General features: G+C 38.6%; 1 protein-coding gene across 7 annotated transcripts in view; it reads right to left on the bottom strand.

Moving 5' to 3' along the window:
* Positions 1-1126: 1126 nt before the first annotated feature.
* The window catches only part of LOC139756088 (uncharacterized), a 65939-nt gene continuing 44492 nt past the window's right edge, over positions 1127-22573 (bottom strand). For 6 of the 7 annotated variants that reach the window (XM_071675119.1, XM_071675117.1, XM_071675121.1 and 3 more), the window contains 3 exons: positions 17692-17859; positions 13441-15555; positions 1127-8764 (listed from right to left, as the gene is read on the bottom strand). In XM_071675119.1, the coding sequence (XP_071531220.1) occupies positions 8231-8764; positions 13441-15555; positions 17692-17859 (2817 nt within the window). In that variant the 3' untranslated portion in view covers positions 1127-8230. The remainder of the gene's footprint in view (positions 8765-13440; positions 15556-17691; positions 17860-22573) is intronic. The other variant, XM_071675122.1, reaches the window with a different exon arrangement.

Here is a 22573-nt window from a genome sequence, read left to right as displayed (position 1 = left end):
ATCTATAACAAAATCCCACAGACCTTTCCATGGATTACTTTGGATGCTTCACGTGCCCTGGTTCAGTCCACTGATGGCACGGTGACTCCGGTATACCACATCATTCCAATTCACTCTCTCCCATGCATACCTTTCACTCTCCTGCACCTTCAGTCCCCGATCGCTCAAAATATTTTTCATTCCATCCTTCCATATCCAATTTGGTCTCCCTGATCTTGTTCCCTTCACTTCTGGCACATATAATATCTCTGTCAACCTTTCCTCACTCATTCTTTCCATTTGTCTAAACTATTTGAGCATCCTCTCTTCAACTTTCTCATTCACATTCTTTTTATTACTACCTATCTCTCTTACCATTTCCTTACTTACTCGATCAAACCACCTCGCACCACACTTGTCCTCAAAAAACTAATTTTCAATACATCCACCCTCCTCTGCACAACCTTATCTATAGCCCATGCCATACATCCACTCAATATTGTTGGGACTACTATTTCTTCCAACATACCCATTTTTGCCCTCCCAGATAACATTCTCCAACTCCACATTTTCTTCAATGCTCTTAGAACCACTGCCTTCCTCACCCTATGACCTTCCACTTCCATGGTTCCATTCACTGTCAATATCCCTTCCAGGTATCTAAAAACACTTCACTTCCTCCACTTTTTCTCCATTCAAACTTGCACCCCAACTATTCTGTCCAAGGTTGCTAAACCTAATAACCATGCTTTTACTCACATTCACTCTCAACCTTCTACTTTCACACACTCCTAAACTCATTCACCAACTTCTGCAGTTTCTCACTCAAGTCCACCACTAGTGCTGTATCATCAGCAAACAACAACTGATTCACTTCCCTGGGCCTCTCATCCCATGCAGACTGCATATGCTTTGTCTCCCTTATTTCAATTTGCTGGATGTGAGGCAAGTAAGATCTCGCTTTCATACATCAAAGGTGGAACAATTTACTCCATTATGTTGGATATTTTTTACATCAGATATTGGATATGTCTAGTCAGAAATTCTACACCCTTGCTGTCAGGTTCCAGCTTGACTGGACTGGAGCCATATATGAATACCAATCATAACAGAATGGGTAGCAAAGGTTTAAAAAAAATGGCACAAGAACTGTGTGTTTTGTTTTGGAGATAGGATCCTCACAGGCAGCCCGTACCATGACAAAGAAATGTTCCTATCTTAAAGTCTAATTTTACAAAACATCCTAACATGCAAACTTAAGTTCAGTTTCTGGCAGAGTTAATGTCAATGATTTACATTTCAGTAAAAATTTTAAAAATGGAGTTACTTAAAGGCAAATCAAAAACCAAGATCAAGTGCTTACAGACATGGCAATAAGTATACTTACAGACTCATGTCTAAAAGTAAATACTGGTAAAGTTAATTTAAGTAATAAATATGTGAGAAACAGGCAATCTATGCACCTAAATATAAGTATATGAAAGTAGCACAGTCGAGTTCTTTACGATAAAATTAATAGAATGGATTTCTGATGCCTAAACTACAATGAAGTCAGTGAAAGTGTTTGAGGCAGAGAAGTATAATCATCAAGTTACAGTAATACGACATTTACTTTGGATGAATGATCAATGGCTTGGATCTAGGTGACACCTGTGAAGGTCAAATGTATGGTCTGGTGACCACTAGAAATTGATGCAAGAAATTAAAACAACAATCATATCACTGGATCCCTTAGAGGCTGTTTTTGACAATGGACAACATAAGAAACTTACAGATTAGTGTGGTGAAAGTTGGAAGGCATACAGACAATGCAAAGGGGAAAACCTGCAAACTTTCAACGAGACTAAGGAGGCACAAATGATGTTAGTTGTGAACTTAAGTGAAATTCTTGACAAATCTATTCTTAAACATTTTATGGTATTTCTTTCAACTATAATTGGTAAGTCATTCCTTATGTTAACAATCCTGCTGAAGAAAGAGTTCTTCGCCTCATTTGAAATAAAACGAAAGTCTTACCCAGTATTAAGTTTTCTAACCATATACAGTATACTTGAATTTGATAACGTGTGGTTCTACTACTTACAGACTGCAATAATTGTCTATTTCTTTTAGTGACTCTGCCATGTAAGTTATACAATGTTTGTAGTAGCAGGTTACAGAGTTTGTCAGATTTTATGAGATTTTTCCTAACTGTATTGTTAGTTTCTCTCTCATTTTGTATAATGACAGGGAGTTCAAGCTTGCTAAAGCAGTTTCATAATTTGTGTACCGACTACGTATGATAACTCTGAAACACTGTTTCTGTATGCTTTCGAGGTGTGAGTGCTGCGCCTGAGTCAAGCCAGGGTGCATATTCTGGGGATGTAGGTATAAGCCAACTTATAATTTGAACATTGTTTCCTTACTAAAACCAAACTGTCTTGCTCGGTACAAAGTAAACATGCATCTGTTTGTTTTCATGATCGTATATTCAACATGATCATTCCAACTGTGAGCTCAGTTAATCTGCACACCTAACAGATTACAGCTACGCTCTTTGGGTAAGTTACATCCATGTGATACTGACTGTGGAAGAACAATGGGTCGTTTTGGTGGTAACACAAACATAACCTTACATTTAAGATGGTTGAGTGTCATTGTGACAGTGACACAATGATGCTCAAGATCACTTAAGGTGTTTTGCATTGTGAATGTCATTCTATCAGTAACATCAATAACCTCACGGAGGGTAAGATTGTCAACATATATTACATAAAAGTTTGAGTTTCTACAGATATCATCGATCACAGCTAAGAACATAATAGGTCCTAACTTTGTTCCCTGGGGTACAACACTACAAGTTATGTTGTCCCACTTAGACATGGAATCTTGGTATGTCACTTTATGCTTACACTCATAGAAAACTTACAATAAAGGTTACTTATGAGGACCAGGAACCCAAAAATAAAGTTCCCAAACTGCAACAATATGACCAATGTAATCAAATGCTTTTTTGAAATCAACTGAAACAATCTGCACAATTTTCCTAGTCTGATCTAGGCCCTTTAAAAGAAAGTCTGGGAATGTAATTAAGTAGAGAGATGTAGACTACCTTTCAAATTACCATATTGGCGCTGATCCAAGTTTGGTCTAACACAGTACCTTCCAAAATTTTTCCTAAATCAGGAGTAAGGGAAAGTGGTTGTAAGTCTCCTAGCTGAGTTACTATTTTCTTTTTAGGGAGTGCAGTGACAGTGTCACCCTTCCAAATATCAAGCAAAATTCCGTCTCAAACATCAAGTAAAAAATGTGTTCAAGGAACACTTATAGGCTAATTCTTTTAAAAGTATTTTAGGTAAGAATCCAGGTGATGAAGCTTTATCTATATCTAGTAACAAAAGAGCTTTGTAAACATCAAAACTTTTCACTGCTTCTTTGCACTGCTTACTTGTTTAGGTCACCAGTGATTATTATGCCCAAGTCCTTTTCCTCATTTACGTTTTGCAGTTCAACAGAATTCACACTGTAGCTTACCTTTTCATTTTTACTATTGATATGTACAACTTGGAACCAGGGCATGTGAAACATCTGGGGTAAACCATGGAAAGGTCTGTGGGGCCTGGATGTGGATAGGGAGCTGTGATTTTGGTGCATTACACATGACAGCTAGACAGTGCGAATGAATGTGGCTTTTTTTTTCCTTTTCCTGGTGCTACCTTGCTGAAACATTGGGTAGCAATGCTCTTCCCTGTGGGGCAGGGTAGTGCCAGGAATGGATGAAGGCAAACAATTATGAATTTGTACATGTGTATATACGTATATGTGTATGTTTATGTATGTGTATGTATATGTGTATCTGTTGATATGTATGTATATGTGTGTGTATGGGCGTTTATGTATATATGTGTGTATCTGAGTGGATGGGCCATTCTTCATCTGTTTCCTGGCACTACCTCACTCAGGTGGGAAATGGCAATCAAGTATAATAAATACATACATATGTAAAACTTTTGCATTTATTGATATTAAAATTCACAAGCTATTTATGATTATGAGCCCAGTCCATTAGTTTGTTTATGTCAGTTTGAAGCTGTAGATGTTCATTTGTAGATTTATTTCCCAGCTTGGTTTTACCAATAAATACTGATATCTTACAAAGCAGCCCATCATCAGTATCATTAATAATGCAACATGAGAAAGAGAAAAAGTTCCAAGACTGATCCTTGTGGCACATCACTTATTGCAGCTAACCATTCTGAGGCACAACCATTAATCACAACTCTTTGTTTACACTCAGCCAACCAATTTCCTATCCACTGAAGTACAACCTCATCTATACCATGTGAAAACTACCAAATGCAAACATATATATCATTATCCCCTTAAACTAGGATGGGAAAAGAATGTGTTAGGCACTTACAGTTTAATTTCTTCAGGGATGGAGCTGTATGGGAGGACTTGGCTTGATATATAATAAAAATTAGACTGGAAAAGGGATAAATCAAAAAGGGGGATGATATATACGGCGAAATGACACAGGAACTAAAATATAAACAGGAAAAGGATAATGTGATTATGGATAGGAAAATATGAGAAAATGTTCACATGAGCAAAATGGTGAAGGCTGAAAAAAAAATTATTATGTCCAATTTCACTTGGATAGAAGTAGCAAAGGGTAAGAAATATCTTCATCCAGGTTGGGATGGAGGTATGAATAATGATATATCTAATAGTGGTGAGTAGCAGGTAAGCTACTGACCGTTTAAGAAACGATGAAACCTAAAAGTGAGTTTGAAGGCAGTTTGGCAGTTTGTTAGTCAATGCAGTTCAGCCCATCTTGAAAAAGGGGAGTGAAGCATAAGTTTGCAATTACACAATGAGAGAAAGCACAAGCTATTGAGATAAAATTTCTTAAAACTGGAATGTCAGAAAGGAAGAATGGATAAGAGAGATAAGATCATCGAAAAAAATGTTACACAGGTATAGGAGTATGCATGAAATTAAAGAATGGAGTACTCAGATGATTTGCCTGTAAAGAAGGGCCAGATGTAGGAAAGATAACGTGTATACAAACAGGGTTAAAAGGAAAGAGAGGATGGAGGAGAAACAGACTGAGAAAATATATGGCTATAAAGGGATTTCTGTATATCTCTATCCCTGAAGCCCATTCCCTCCAGGAACTCCCATCAAGGGGTGGCCATGGCAAAAGAGCCTCCACTTATCACTGTCCTTACATGCCTCCCTTGCATACACCATTCCATACATTCTTCTACTATTTCTCTCCCTCCAGTATTCCTCCACCCTATTTGCCCATGTCACATGTGGTCTTCTAATACACCAACCCCTTTAATGGGACTATCATAGATTCTCCTTGTAAACTCCCAGCCTTGCATTCTTTCCACATGCCCACACCACCTCAAAGTATTATGTTTCACCTATTCTACCACTCCACAATTCACTCCCCTTGCATTTCCTGCCACACCACATCTCTCATACACCCTTTCAATTTCTTTCTTTATCTAGTCACACCACATGCTCTTCTCAAATAACTCTTTTCACAGCCTGGATTCTTGACCTCTGTGCCTCATTCCATGTCTATGTTTCATCTGCATAGGCCAGGGTTGGGAGGACTATGCTGTCCCTTAATCCTCCCTCCACTTACATACTTACACGTCTACCCTTCATTGTTCTATCAATGGACTCGATGACTCTTCTAACGTACTGCTCTCTCCCATCTCTCTCCTTCCATATCACCACACTTGCCCAAGACAGCTCCCAGATACTTAAATTCCCTTACTTCTTCCACTCTTTTCCCCCCAATATTCAAAGCACAATTTAGTACATTTTCTTTCACTCTGTATGGTTTTACAAAATCTACACTCTCACTCTATTTCCTTTCAAATACCATTACTTTACTTTCACTTGCATTTACCTTCAATTGCCTAAGCTTACACACATCATAAAAAACACTTACAACCTTCTGTAACCCCTCTTTACTCTCAGCAAACAACACAGTATCATCTGCAAACAGGCTTGCTACAAGCCACCACATTTCATCGCCACACTCCATCCCTGCACCACTCTTCCCTAGTTTTGCTTTAATCTCTCTTATCACTCCATCCATACCTATATTAAAAAGCTACGGTGACATCACACAGCCCTGCCCCACACGCACATGTATCCCAAAACTTTTACTCACCTCTCCATCCACTCTTACGTACACATTTGCTCCTCTGTAGAAGGCTTTTACACCATCCAACAACTGTCCCCCATACCATATATTCTTAATACATCCCATAAAGCATTCCACTCAACTAAGTCAAATGCTTTCTCCAGATCCATAAAAGCTGCGTACAACTTCTTACCTTTTAAAGCTACATACTTTTCCAAGCTTATCATTACAACAAAAATCTGATCCACACATACCTCACTACATTTCCTAAAATCCCCTTGCTCTTCACTCATCCTCCATCGAGTCACTTCCATCACTCTATCAATTAATTTTATTGCATACACTTTTCCTAGTATACTCAACAGACTTATTCCCCTATAACTACTACATACATCCTTAGCACATTTTCCTTTGAACAAAGGAATGATAATAGCTTTCACCCAATCCTCAGGCCCAACTTTCAGTTTCCATGCTAAATTACATATAAGATCCATCAACTCTATCAAACTTTCTCCTCCATACTTCAGCATTTCAGCCACAATCCCATCCACTTCAGGTGCCTTTCCTACCTTCAGCCTCCCTTTCTGCTACAGGCCCCTGCTTTTCCTTCCCTCCTCCATACCCATTCATGTAACAACTGCTGCCTCCCCTTCTCCCACATTCCTCAGTTCTTCCAAATACTCTTTCTCTCTTACCTTCACTTCCTTCTATTGATTCAGCAATTCCCCTTCCTTACTTTTCACATCAACACTTCCACTCTTACTTCTACCTCTTTCCTTTTACACCTCCTTCCAGTACAGTATATCATTATCCCAAAACTTTTCAATAATTTTCTTCCAAAATCTTCATTTTCTCTTTCTTTGCTTTCCTCTATCATCTTAAAATTCTGCTTCATAGTTTGTATTCTTCCCTCCTTTGCTAAACTTCCACTGGTACATTCCCACTGAACAATCTACCATAGGCCTTCTCTTTCTCTTCCACAGCATTTCTAATCTCTTCTTTCCAGCATGAATTGCCCTTTTTAATCCTGTATCTCACTAACTTGTATCCAACCACTGATTCTACAACCTTTAATAGTATTTATCTGAACATTTTAGACACGCTCATTCACACATGACTACATTCCTACATTCACTACACTTCAATCCGAGCTTTCAGTGACCTTCCTTTCCTACTCCTCCCTGCATTTTTTCCAATTCATCCTCTTGCTTGCCAACACATTTACCATTCCATTTTTTCTTACACCACACCTACTTTTCACCCTGATCCTCATCCCCACAAGAACTGTGAAATGGTCAGTCTTCAAAGAATTCTCTCATGACTCTTGCATCCAGCACAGCCTTTCTCAATCTTTCATCCACTGCCACATATTCAGTCAAAGCCTTTTGCTCTTCTCTTCCACCATTCCTCATCCATGTATATCTGTGGATTATCTTGCATTGAAAGGTGTTTGCAAGGAATAAACCCCTCTCAGCACAAATATCCATGAACAGCTTCCATTCTCATTTACTCCAGGCACTCCCCATTTACCAAATATCTCATCAATTTGCATAAAAGAATTTCATGACTGGTGATCTTGTTCACAGTGGAAGGTATACTAAATATGGACAGACTGATTTTTCTTAAACAACAGTTAAGAGCATGAAGGCAACGAAAGACAGAATAAAATTACTTTGTCAACTTAAAGACTTTATATATCTAAATCATCTTAGTACTATTAATAGGTATTAATAAAAGATAAAAATGAGTAATACAAAAAAAATCAACAAAAACTCCTAAAGTAAAAAAGGAATGTAGTTTGAGATATGTGTATCTCTACCTTGTGAAACAACCACAAATATGACCCTTTGGCCTTTGAGATGGCAAGCAAATTGCAAGACCTTACTGCACGTCTGCAGGAAGTAAACACATTCACGTGAAACAAGGAAGAATATGATAGACATAAGGATGGCTGGACGGAGGGAGGATGCTGCATATCTTCAGAAGTGTAGGAATACTACTCATATACACAAAGATTTGGCACAGATACTTTTCTCACTGGTTCTGACATAAATACACATCATTTTGATCTAATGGTTCATACTGCTTTTAAAGCTATTATCATTCAATTAAATATACTACACAAACTGAATCTGAACTACAATTGGAATGTGATTCTGTTCCAATACTGAGGTCTAGCTGAGATGGGAGAGTACTTGGAGAACTGGCATTGTGGCCAGACTCCAAAACCTGCACAGCATAGGCAGCTTCAGAGGACAAATCTTCAGATTCTAGAGGCTGTGCTAAGGAGCAGGACTCAACACCAAGAGTCTCAAGATCACCTTGCTGACTACAAGAAACTAATCCTTGCTGAGAATTGTCTTGTGGAGTTAAGTATATTGCTGTTAGGTCTTCCTTTGAAACTGTTTCTGGTTCTACCCACAAAAGATCAGTTTCTCCACTAGGTGCTTGTTTGAGCTGTGATGCTACATTTTGCTGACATGGTTGTCCCTTTCTTTTGTTAGGTGGCCTTCCACCACGATGGTGGGTGAGTATGTCATTGACATATGGAGTAAGACCAAGTGGCATGGGGATCCCTGAAGGTTCAACCTTAGGAGGTGTTGTGAAGCCATGAGTGACATGATGTGCTCGTACCTGCAGAGAACAAAATAATACCTTCATTCTCATGAAAAAATCATACTGATGAAAGAGACTTTTCTGTTTTATGGTCTGGTTGGGGCTAAAGCAACTCCAGCTGAGTTTCTCTTATAACCAAAAGAAAATCACAAGCCAAAATGGAAAAGAGAATCAAAATGCTACACATGTTCAACCATGCCATAATGTATGCTAACTGTTCTAATTTGTTTTGAATTCCAAGAAACAAAATGAAGCAAGGAGAATGTTCTGCATGGTCTTTTCAGCCTATACCATTAAACAGAAGAGAACAAGAATGTCTCCTTTGTTAAAATGGATTTTCTATCATTGGTGATGGGATGAAAAGAGTACTTCCTAAAGCATGAACTTATTAGTATGTGGATATAGAGCCATTCCAGCCTATAAAAATCTCTCTCATTATATGAGACTTCTGTCAGTCAGTGAAATGTATATACTTGACATTTGCCCAGGAGAGTATTCAAACAAAGCCAAAATACTTTTATAGGGAATGAAAGGGCCTTGCTGAAGCAAGTTACTCTTACTACTAAGAAGTGGATTTAAAGGCACTGTACTCCATCAAGTTTTCTCCACATCAGAGAACATGCATCATAAGGCAAGAACCAATGTCAGACAGACACTTAAATGAATTTAACAATAACATACCATGCATCTCATGAAACATGATTTCAAAAGATAAATAAAACTATCAGATATTTTCTAAAGATGATTAATTCAAACAGAGGCTGTAGAAATAATATGGGATATGAAAAATCCTTACAAGCAAGATTTCTATGTTCATCATGTGGTCAGACTGATAGAAAAAGGCAGTTTTCGTTACTTTATAACTCTTAACATGTGACAGTAAATTAAACTGACGCCTGTTCTTTGGTTTCTATTGTAAGTGCTTATATATCGTTAATATATCTTCCTAAGGCAGACAAAATCAAGCAAGGAACTTGCTGAGAAAGAACTTTTCTTATTTGCAATTGTTTAAAGTTCATGATGAGGTTTAAGTTTTCATAAGAATTCAAGAAGTCAAATTGGAAATGGTTTTGCAGCACAATGGAGCTTTAAATTATATGGATCTTACACAGAAAGATTAAAAGATAATGAAGAAACATAAGTAACAAGTGAATTTTCAACCATGAAAAGTTATTCCTTTCAACATGGGAGGCCAATAGATAAAGGAAATGAGAAAGTCCCACTCCTTTTGGTATGATAATCATGCAAAACCCCAATAACTTAAATTGGCTCATCCACTATCTGTTCCTAAACACGTGATTACCTTACATGACCTACTGTTTTCCAATGGGCTCCTATTGTTACTCCATGAATCTGCAGCCACAAACTTGCCACGTGAATGACCTAAGCTCATTCCCACATAATTACATATACCATTCCACATATTCTTCCACCATTTCTCTCCCTCCAGTGCTCTTCAACTCTATTTCCCCGTCATAGGTGTCTTCCTCTCACACCAACCCCTTTAATTGTACTATCATACATTCTCCTTCTACATTCCCTGTCTAGCATTCTTTTCACAAGCCCAAACCACCTCAAAGTATTCATTTCACCCACTCTACCACCCCACAATTCATTCCCTTTGCCTTCCCTGCCATACAATATCTATCATACATCCTCTCATTTCTTTCTTCATTCCATCTAGTCATACTCGTGCTCCTCTCAAATAGCTCATTTTCACAGCCTGGATTCCTGATCTTCGTTACTCGTTCTTTTCCATGTTTTGGCTGTGTAGGTCAGGGTTGGTAGGACTATGCTGTCTCCTGATCCTTTCTTCACTTCCGCACTTACACCTCTACTCTTCAATCTTTATTAATGGTCACAATGACTCTTCTACCCAATACTGTTCTCTTCCTTATCTCTCCTCTCATATCACTAGACTTTTCCAGAAGAGCTCATATGTATAAATAATCCTCTCACCTCTTCCAGTCTTTCTCCTCCCATATCTATAATATGATTTACTGCACTTCCTTCTTTCAAGCTATAGGGTTTTGCAAAATCTATACTTTCATTCTGTTTCATTTCAATTACTTTACTTTTAATCGTATTTACCTTCAACTGCTTATGCTTACACACATAAAAGACACCTAAAACCCTCTGCAACTCCTCTTCACTCTAGGCAAACAACAAAGCATCATCTGCAAACATGCATGTCACTAGCCACTATATCTCACTGCCATACTCCATCTCTGTACCCCCCTCCTATATCTCACTCCCATACTCCATCTCTGTACCCCCCTCCTAAGTTTTCCTTTCATCCCTCTTATCACTCTAGATCTATCTATATCTCTGACACCCATTCCAACTGGATCTCCCTCAAAGGGGTGGCCACAGCAACAAAGTCTCCATAACTAAAGAACTCCAGTGCCTTTTCTTGACCTTTAGTGCCTCATCCTTAACAAACCACTGGCAGAGGGAAAGTCTAATACAGTGTTTGCAGAGGCTCATACCTAATGTTCCTAATGACTACTTCTACCTAATGCTCCTACCTACCGCTTCTACCTAATGTTTTTACTTAATAATCCAGCCTAAATGTTCCTATCTACTATTTCTATCTAAGACCTACTACTATTTTGCCAAAAGGCAGCACTAGTGCATAGTGCTCACTGCAGGAAAATCTAGAGTTAAGAAGAATGAGCTGTGTGAGTTAAATGTTGTCACGTGTAACATATGAAAAGGAGAGATTGTATGTTTGTGGACAGAATACTAGCATTCCATGTGTTTGTGAGATGAAAAGACAGCTACCTGGGTCAAAAGAGTGCAACTTGATAACCACTAAAATGCAAAAGTGACATCACATAGCCTGTCTCACACCCAAATGCATGCTGTAACTTTTGCTCAACTCTCCATCCACTCTGACATGTATTTGCTACTGTACAGATGGCTTTCATACCATTCAACACTTGGCCCCCTAACTCATATATCCTTAGCACATCCCATAAAGCATTCTGCTCAACTCTGTCACATACTTTCTCCAGACCCATAACAGCTGCAAACAACTACTTACCTTTCACTAAATACTTTTCCACAGTCATTTTCATCACAAAAATAATACCCACATGTCCACTTCCTTTCCTAAAGCCCCCTTGCTCCTCACTTATTCTACAATCAGTCACTTCCATCACTATTTCAATCAACACTCCTGCATACACTTTTGCTAGTATACTTAACAGACTCATTCCCCTATAATTGCTACATACATCCTTGGCACATTTTCCTTCAAAAAAAGGAACAATAATAGCTATGAGACACAGCCTTCCATTTCCAAGTTAAATTACATAAGAAATGCATCGAGTCTATTACACTTTCTCCTCTGTACTTCGGCATTTCAGCCAGAATCCAATCTCCTCCAGGTGACTTTCCTACCTTCAGCCTCTTTTTTACCCATTTTACCTCCCTTTTTGCTATAGGCCCTTGCACTTGTATCCCCTTCCTTCCATCATTACCCATGCATGCAAAAACTGTTGCTTCACCTTCTCCCACATTCATCAGTTCTTCAAAAGACTCTTTCCATCTTCCTTTCACCTCCTCCTTTCGAATGAGCAACTCCCCTTCCTTGCTTCTCACATTAACATTTCCCCTCTTGCATCCACCTCTTTCCTTTTTTACCTTCTTTCACAGCAATTTCTTTTTTCCCCTAAACTTTCTTCCAAAATCTTCATCTGCTCTTTCTTTGCTTTTCTCTAACAGCATATTAACATTCTGCTATTTCATGTGTGGCGGGGTGGTGACAGGAATGGATGAAGGCAGCAAGTATGAATATGCAAATGTGTATATATGTATGTGTCTGAATGTATATGTATGTATACGTTGATATGTATATGTGCGTGTATGGGCATTTATGTATATACATGTGTATGTGGGTGAGTAGGGTCATTCCTTGTCTGTTTCCTTGCGCTACCTCGCAGATGCAGGAAATGGCATCTAATTATAATAAATAAATATGATATTCAGTGTTGTCTCATCAATAAAGTAGTCCCCCCAATCACCATTACTTACATTATTTGATTTACACAACCATCTTCACAAACATAACTACTGTTCTAATATGAAGTACAAGAATATGTGTTTAAAGAATAGGGGGCAATTTAACAAGAGGAGTACATTGATTACACTAATGAAGAAGCATTAGAGAAGCCTAAACAATTACAGAAACATCGACATCTTGGTGAGAGAGTAGAGTCTGAGATTATCAACAGGGACCACAGACTGAATGTTGCCAAAGTAAAAGATTAATCAATGAAATATATCCCTGAGGTCAGGGGAGAAAGAATACTACCCACATATTCCCTGCATGTCGTAGAAGGCAACTAAGAGGGGCGGAAGTGGGTGGCTGGAAACCCACCCTTCCTGTATCATTTTCCAAAAGAGGCTACAATGCAAGGAGCCAAGTGATGCATTATCCCACTAAGGCTCTGTTCTTGATGCTACCTTGCTCACTCAGAAAATGGCAAGCATGTATGAAAAAAAATGAGGAAAATTTATCATAAAATACTTGCTTTTCTATGGTAATGTCTCCAAATGTGATAAGGTCTACAAAACACAAATGCTGTATCTAAAAATTCATAAATTTTCAAAACATGCAAATGAGTAAGCATATCAAAAGAAATTATACTACATAATAAGGACAAAGGTAAAATGACAATATGACTTACCTCACTTTGTCCAATACCAGTGAAGGTACAGTAACCACACTTGTAAGGTTTATATCCATAGTGACTGTAGAGATGTCTTCGTATGGAAGGGGTATGCTTCTGTAGACATTTGAAACAAATTGGGCATTGGAAGGGAGGCTGTCTGTGTGGTGCACTGACTTTTCCACCAAGTGTTCCACCAGAAGGAGCAGTCAGGCTGTTCACTTGAGTGGCTGATTTATTTACATTTGGATAAACTCTCTTCCTTTTTGGAATGAAGGTGTCAGTTATTGAATTCAGCGAATTCCTATCTGTAACTGACAAGGTTGATTCACTACTAGAAGCTTGAACAGTTTCAAACTTACCATCTTCTTCAGTACCTGAGAGTAAAAATTCATTTTCATGACTAGGCTTTGTTTCACTGGTGTTAATACCAGCAGTCTCTGGTGAAAGCTTCAGTATTATGCACGGGTTGCTAGGATGACAAAAGGTATTATGTACACGTATCTTGCTCTTTTCAATGGATCTATATGAGCAGTAACCACACTTGAAGGGTTTGACATTAAAATGTTTTTTTGCATGCTTATAAAAGGCTCTGTACGTTGTAGTTGTGCCACATTCACGACATTTTACTCGACCACCTTTTTTCTTCTTCATCATTAGCCTAACTTTTTCTGAACAAAAGTAATCATTATTGCTATAATCTAGATCAAGAAGATCCCGTGTCATCACTCCTGGTGTGGCTGAAATCCGGTTACTAAGGCGTTGCACACGCGAATCTGTGAGGAAAGCAATATGTGTATGAAGATTATTCTCTAATCCTTCAGTAGGAACACAAACTAATGGCTCCAATTTATGAGGAACTTGCTGATCTTCACACTGTTTAACATCTGGTTCCTTGACAAGTACTGCATTGTCTTTACATGTGCTATCTCTTTTAGTGGCTTCAGTATCTGTAGCCCCATCCCTGGTTCTTCCTTTAACATCTTCAGAAAGGCAACCTAAATTTCCTACATTTGATTCACTAGGATCTGGGTTACTGGTTTCTGAACACTTCTCCACAACAGCAGGACTTCCTTGTATTTCAACCGATGATGTGCAATACGTAATTTTCTCTAGGTTCAAAGTTTCACTATTTACAGTACCTAAATGCATTACAACAGTATTCTCATTCATATCACAAATTTCAGCTACACTAACACTTATACTACAACATATATCTTCATTTTCAGGATGTGAAGAAGTCACTAATTTTTTTTCAGACATCAATGAATCATCATTTTGTGGCTCTATCTCTAACTGCCTAAAACATGTGTCAGGTCTATTAATCTTCACTCCACCTTTTTTTCCAATTCTCCCACGAAGCTCATGACTGAGTTTGAAAGTTTTAACCTTGACAGGAACACTGCCTTGAAGTAAATATCTTGGTGTGGATTTCTGGGATTCACCACTCTGAAATGGACAATCATTTTCTCTATCAGAACAAAAGGTTTTCATCAAAGATGTGAGGCTAACTATTTCTCTTGATTTTCCACTTGTATCCTCATTGTTAATATTTTCTGTTGCACAAGTTTTAAGAAACTCTTCAACTGGCTTTACTAAACTACAGTTTTCAGGCATATTAAACTCTTGTGTATTTCTTATTTGATATTCTGACCCTAAAGCAGCCACTGTTACCTTGTATTGTGCAGGTGCACTCCTAAGTTCACTTACAGGTTTAACAATCCTCTTGGGTTGAGTTTTAGGGCTGATTTTCCTAGGCATCTCAGTATGATATTGTTCTCTCCCTAAATTCTCACAAAGAGAAACAGTGCCTCTAATGCTACTGCAGACGTTCATATCAACTCCAAGTGAGACAGACTGCACAGCATTCCCTAATGAGGATTCATTTTCCCGAACCTTAGAGTCAGTGTGAATTCTGCATGTATCATCTTTAATCTGTGATAGAACTGATTCACTTTCTTCTTTCACTCCAGACTGCAAGGGCAGTAAAACATCATGTGTAGCACCGTGATTGAAATCTTCCTCCTCTGTCTCATTGTAGTCTAACCATTCATACTTCTCTTTCTTTACCCTAGATGCATAGCGATATGGAGCCTTGAAATCTTTATCATTTTCAATGACAGTCTTCTTTCCCTGAAATTAGAGGCATATGATGCATTAACTATCGATTCATGTAATCATATATAAAACACCATCATTAACCTAATCAATGAAAGACAAACTGACAACAGGCACTCCTTCCTTGACATAATGAATTATAAGACCCAAAGCGACCAACTCTAGTGCATGTTAAAGAAAATTCACACTTACCATACCAATCTAGCCCCCACTTATGAAGCCCTCCTGACCCAATCCAGTGAAATCCCTTCTCCCAAAGAACACACAATTATATTCATGAGAAACCACTAAAACCTCTGCCACAAACCAACCTTACATTGAAATAGGAAAGTCATGAAAAACCTAGACAAAATCCATCCCTAAACAAGTGCCCATCCACACTTCACTCTCACTAGTGCAAGCAATGTAACTCAAAGGAAATCTCCCAACACATCAAACCTTCACATTAAACACTTTGGCTCATTTGCAGTCCAAGCACCTACAGATGCCTTCAAAAAATCCTAATTACACAACAAAATCCCTAACATCTTGAAACTTGCCAGCATAATACCAATCCTAAAACCCTCCAAACCACCCAACTCATCTTCATACTACCATCCAATATCACTTCTATCCTCTGGATCCAAATACTGCAAAAATCCAATCCACAACAGAATCAAACAAATCCTAATCTCACCCACAAAACATAGCTACAGTCCTAACCACTCTGTCAGCTCGCTACATAATGACTTAACACAACATATCCTAAATAGCTTTAACCATAAACAGATCCCTTCCCACACAAAACTAGTGCCAACAGACATCAATGAAGCATTTGGCAATATCCCTTGACACATCATCACACAAAACATACTTGACACTATCCTCCACAACAGTGATAGTTGCAAAGCTGGCTGCTGTGGCAGTCTATCAAAACAGCTTCACTTCTAAAACACTTGAATTATACTATGGACTTCTCCAAGGAGCAGTACTTTCTCCAACTCTATTCAATCTCTTCCTACATGACTTCCCAGTGCCTCAAGAAAACCATAACATCAAAACACCACAATACTACAACGACAAGAACAAACATGCAACTAATATTACTCGATTGGAATAATGGCTCACCCAGAAAAGAATGTCTGCATCTCCACAAAAGTCCTGATCACTCTTTTAACCTCAGACAGACAAGAATCCAGTCTGCATCATGTATGACACACATACGACAGAAACATACACACAAAAAACAATATACAAACAAATAACCTACATTCAATTCCCATACCTATAAAATCAACACAGAAACAAATGCCCTGCATTCAATTCCCATACCAATAATATCAACACAAAAACATCACACAAACAAGTGCCCTTAGAACACTAACTGGCATGAGATATGGATGATCAAAAGAAAAAGAATCCCTGAACATCCTTTATGAACAGTTCATCCACTCCTGTTTAAACCATGTCCCACTTGTCTGGTTTCTATTCTCAAGAGCAAATATAACAAGACTGCAAATCACACAAAATAATACACTCAGAACAATCATTAGCAGCCTAACCACCACCACAAACACTTAACACCTAAACAATGAAACAAAGATCCTCTTAATACAGTCCCACCTCAACATGGTCAGCCCTGAATTTTCTGCAATGGCACTAGACCCTGCACTACTAACCACCAACAACCAAGTAGATATGAAATGCTTACCCCTGCCTCACACTTCATTAACTCCTGATATAAAGTTCCCTCCACCCCCAACAAATATGACAGGCAAAACACAAAAAAATGAAATATCCCAACAAACACAAAATAACCAGCATCCCAACTCAGTCTTTAACTTCAACCTATCAGACATACATTCACTGCAATTTATACTTCCCAGACAAAAACAAGTCACACTTTCCCTTCCATACTCTAGGTATGACCTATCCCTAACAAATACTAAGAAACAAATTTAACAAATCCCAAAACCTTCATGCCCATGATATTTGGATGATCAAAAGGAAAAGAATCCCTACCACAAAGACATCACATATTTACTGTTTAACTGTCTTGCAATCTCTGGACATGGATGCGCACACTTTCGCACACAACATCACTAAACTTCATGACCCATGGTCACCCTTCTGATAATCAAAGTACCTTCCGACCCAGTACTTATATCTTACCTTGTGGACTTTCGCACAATGCTTACGAATAACATAGGCTTCTCTAGCATGGAAGTCACAATAACCACATTTATAGGGTTTAATTCCATTATGAAGTCGCAGATGACGGTTGTATGAAGAGTTGAAGTTGCAAGTATAATCACAGTGAGGACATCTGTACTGACGCACCTGCAACAAGGATAAATTCATTAATCTGCCACTGAGGTAACACAAGGAAACAGACGAAAGAATGGCCCAACCCACCCACATACACATGCATATACATACATGTCCACACACACACACATAAACATACCTATACATTTCAACGTACATATATATGTACATAGACATATACATATATACACGTGTACATATTCATACTTGCTGCCTTTATTCATTCTCTTTGCCACCCCACCACACATGAAATCGCATCCCCTCCCTTTGCGAGGTAGCGGGAAAAGACAAAAGGCCACATTTGTTCACACTCAGTCTCTAGCAGTCATGTGTAATCCACCGAAAACACAGCTCCCTTTCCACATCCAGGCCCCACAAAACTGTCCATGGTTTACCCTAGACGCTTTATCATACTTAGTTGCAGTCTCTTGCGTTTGTGAGGTAGCGCAAGGAAACAGATGAAAGAATGGCCCAACCCACCTACATACACATGTATATACATAAACAAATATATACATATTCATACTTGCTGCCTTCATCCATTCGTGTCGCCATTCTGCCACACATGAACCAGCACCCCCCCTGCCCCCACGAGCTCACAAGGTAGCACACATGTATATACATAAACGCCCACACACACACATATACATACCTATACATTTTAACATATACATACAATACATAAACAAATATATACATATTCATACTTGCTGCCTTCATCCATTCGTGTCGCCATTCTGCCACACATTAACCAGCACCCCCCCTGCCCCCACGAGCTCACAAGGTAGCACTGGGAAAGGACAGCAAAGGCCACATTTGTTCACACTCAGTCTCTAGCTGTCATGTGTAATGCACCCAAACCACAGCTCCCTTTCCACATCCAGGCCCCATAAAACTTTCCATGGTTTACCCCAGATGCTTCACATGCCCTGGTTCAATCCACTGACAGCATGTCAACCCTGGTATACCACATCATTCCAATTCACTCTATTCCTTGCACACCTTTCACCCTCCTGTATGTTTAGGCCCCGAATGCTCAAAATCTTTTTCACTTCAACCTTCCACCTCCAATTTGGTCTCCCACTTCTCGTTCCCTCCACCTCTGACACACATATCCTCTTTGTCAATCTTTCCTCACTCATTCTCTACATGTGACCTAACCATTTCCACACACCCTCTTCTGCTCTCTCAACCACTTTCATTTTATTACCACACATCTCTCTTACCCTTTCATCACTTACTCGATCAAACCACCTCACACCACATACTGTCCTCAAACATTTCATTTCCAACACATCTGCCCTCCTCCGCACAACCCTATCTATAGCCCATGCCTTGCAACCATATGTCATTATTGGAACCACTATTCCTTCAAACATTCCCTCTAAAGGCTTACTTCAAAATGCAAGGTTCAATCTTCTGGCAGGTCCACTCTAAGGTATCTAAAACACTCCACTTTCTTCAAGTTCTCTCCATTTTACCTATCTCTCTCCCCTGCTAACTTGATAATCTTACTTTAATCCACATTAACTCTCAACTTTCTCCTTTCACACACTCTCCCAAACTTCGACAAAAGCTTCTGCAGTTTCTCACTCGAGTCTGTCGCTAGAGTCATATAATCAGCAAAAAGCAAATGATTCACCTTCTAGACCCTCCATTCCCAAAAGACTTCATACCCACCCTCTTTGCAAAACCCTTACCACTGCATTTACCTCCATCACCACCCCATCCATAAACTTATCAAACAACCACTGGTAACACTACAAACCCTAGCTACAGACCCATCTTCACATGGAGTAATGTCTCTTCCATCTTATTTACACACATTCCTCACTTTCTTAACAGAAATCTATCATTGCTTCCAGTAGCTTGCCTTCTACACCATACATTTAATTATATTTACACTTACTTATACATGTATCTATACTTCAGGATTTCTTCCACAGCAGAAGTTTCTGAAAAAAAGAACCTGCAGTGACCACTGTCAAAAGAATGATGGGGAGATTTAAACATCCCATCAACATTAGACATTAGTACTCATATGAAGATTCTCAGCACCTGCTATGGAAATTATCATGTGATGTCTTCTGATGTTTAAGGATTAAATGAGAAAAAATTATAATCTGATAAAAAGTCCTGAACTCACTTCTGAAAGGTACAAAAATACACCCAATACAGCATGTCAGAAGTGTAAAATTCAACATAATATACGTTATGAAATGTAATTATCGTCTTCCTACATCAGCAAAAGAACCTGTAATTACCTATTTGTCCTGTATGGGAAGGGAGCCTTACACAAACGGGGCCCCATCTCATTAACATTCTCTTCTATCATGTAACTTTTTAAAATTTATAAATGATGTCTGCATTAACCAAGGCTCAGTCATTTCAATTCATTCATCCACTACTCTTATACTATAAGAGAGCTTCTTTACATTCTTAAGCAAGTTTCTTGTTACATTTCATGTTATGTCCTCTGGTTGTCCTAACCCTACATCTTTCGAAGAAATGTTCAATGTCTCCATCATCAATCAATTCTAAAAATTTAAAGGTTGTGATCATGTCATCTCTCACTCTTCCTTTCCAAGGTGGGCAAACTTAAAGCTTTCCTCTGGACTTTCTCTGTTCGTTCTTTGTGCTTCTTTAGAAGTGGTGAACACACTTGAGAAGCATAATCTAATTCTGGCCTAATGTATGAAGTGAACAGCTTGCTGAATAATTCTTTATCCATGAATTTGAAAGCTATTCTAATATTTGCTAGGAGACAGTTGGTGGGATTCTGGCAAAAGGTTAGAGTGTCCACTTCTAAGTGTTTCACACACAGAGATTACTGCAGCTTGTTTCCTTCTATAGACAAGTGTATTGAGGCCTTCTTTCACAGTAACCCATCTTCATTACATTTACTCAGGTTGAATTTCATCAACCATGTATCAGACCAACTTTCCTGTCTATCAAAGCTCTCTTGTTAGGCGATGTAATCCTCCAAGTATTCTACTGCCATCATAACCTTTGCAACAAGTGGAAACATATTCAGGTTGGAGTTCATACCTTTAAGCAAGTCATTTACAAGGATCAAGGAGTAATGGTCCCAGCACAGAAGACTGTGGCACTCTACTGGTGACCTCAACCTATTCTGAGAAGGCTACTGTGACTTTAATTTGTTACCTTCCACTACTATATCTTCATTCCACTGAAGGAGTTTCTCCCCTTATTCCAGTGTGCTGATATTTACACCTTTTCAATCAGCTTCCCATGTGGTTCAGTGTCAAGTGCTCTCTGGCAGACCAGATACAAATAACCACACAGCCTTCCCTTTTGTCCATGACAAAGCTCACTCTTTTGTAAAAATCTTAAGAGGTCTGTTACACATGGCCCCCTTTCCCTTAAATCATGCAGTCTCTCAGGTAATTTCTCCTTTGTAGACCCATCCATTTGCATTCTCATTATCTTTACCAGAATATCAAGAATAATAAAAAGCACACTTGTCAGATACACCTGTCTGTAGTATGTACAGGTATGACATTAGCCCTCTGCCATTTCCTTGGCACTTTGCCTCAATCCAATCCAGCATTTCAAATGGCTTATCTCGTGCATTTGCATACATCCTCAGCATATAAGGTGAACTTTCACCGAGATTATGAGTCTTGTACTGATCACCACCTTTTAGTACTTTCTTAATGTCTTTTTTTTTTAAGATATCTCAATGGTGGAAGCGCTATAGTTTCTCTCACTGAGGAAACACTTTAGAACTTGCCATTCAGTTCCTCAAATATTCTTACATTCTTCCTACTGAAGCCCCTAGCCTGATTAGCTGCTCTTTAACAAATAGGAAACTGATTGATTTATAGAAAAATTTCACGTTTTCCCCTGCCTTGTCCATGATATTCTTTTCAAAGTTACATTGCTTCTCCTTCCTTATCCTCCTACACATGTTATTTGCTCTCTTATACCTTGCAAATGCTGGCTGGCTGGTGTGCTGTCTATATCTTCACCACTGCACATTTCCAAGCTCCTTTGCCTTTTATCATCTTTTATTAAACCATTCTTTCCTCTTTCTCACCCTTCCCTTAGTATTTGAGGCTGGAGGCACCAATGTACTTACTTCTTCATTTCAAATTTCATAGAAACTTTCACCACAAAGCCTTAGTTCCTGCTACTGAACTCCATTTCCCAATCCATGTTACTGAAGAAACTGTTAAGGTTTGTGTAGCTTACATAGTTATATCTCCTCTTTAGGTCTTATCTCTGCTCTTTTAACGTCCTCATTTACCACACACTCAAACTTGAGCATTACATGATCACTTTTTCAGCTAGGTACATCAAATGCAACATACTCCATATTCATGAAACTGTAAGTGAAGACAGTATCTAGCAATGTGTGTGTGCTTACTGATATGTTGGTATACAAAGAATTCCTGTGTACACTCAAAAAATTTGTCTGTCCATCAACATAAACATTCAAAGTCCCTTACTCTGTCCCTTTATTAACGAAATCCCCATTATCTTTACTTTACCATCTCTGAGAAGTGAGTATTTCAATGCTTCAATTATCATCCTAACAGTTCCATCACTATCACCATAGTACATTTGTTGAGTAATTTTTTTTTTATCATTCTTTGGATCACACCGTTTTAAATTTTCTGGTTTATTAAGTTTCTTGCTATTTCTATCAAGATCTCTTAAAAAATGCTTAGAGTTTATGTTTTCATTAAGAATCCTATTCAGC

This window comes from Panulirus ornatus, chromosome 20, assembly GCF_036320965.1.
Source record: "Panulirus ornatus isolate Po-2019 chromosome 20, ASM3632096v1, whole genome shotgun sequence".
Classification (NCBI taxonomy): Eukaryota; Metazoa; Arthropoda; class Malacostraca; order Decapoda; family Palinuridae; genus Panulirus; species Panulirus ornatus.
This window is presented reverse-complemented; position numbering and strand designations above follow the sequence as displayed.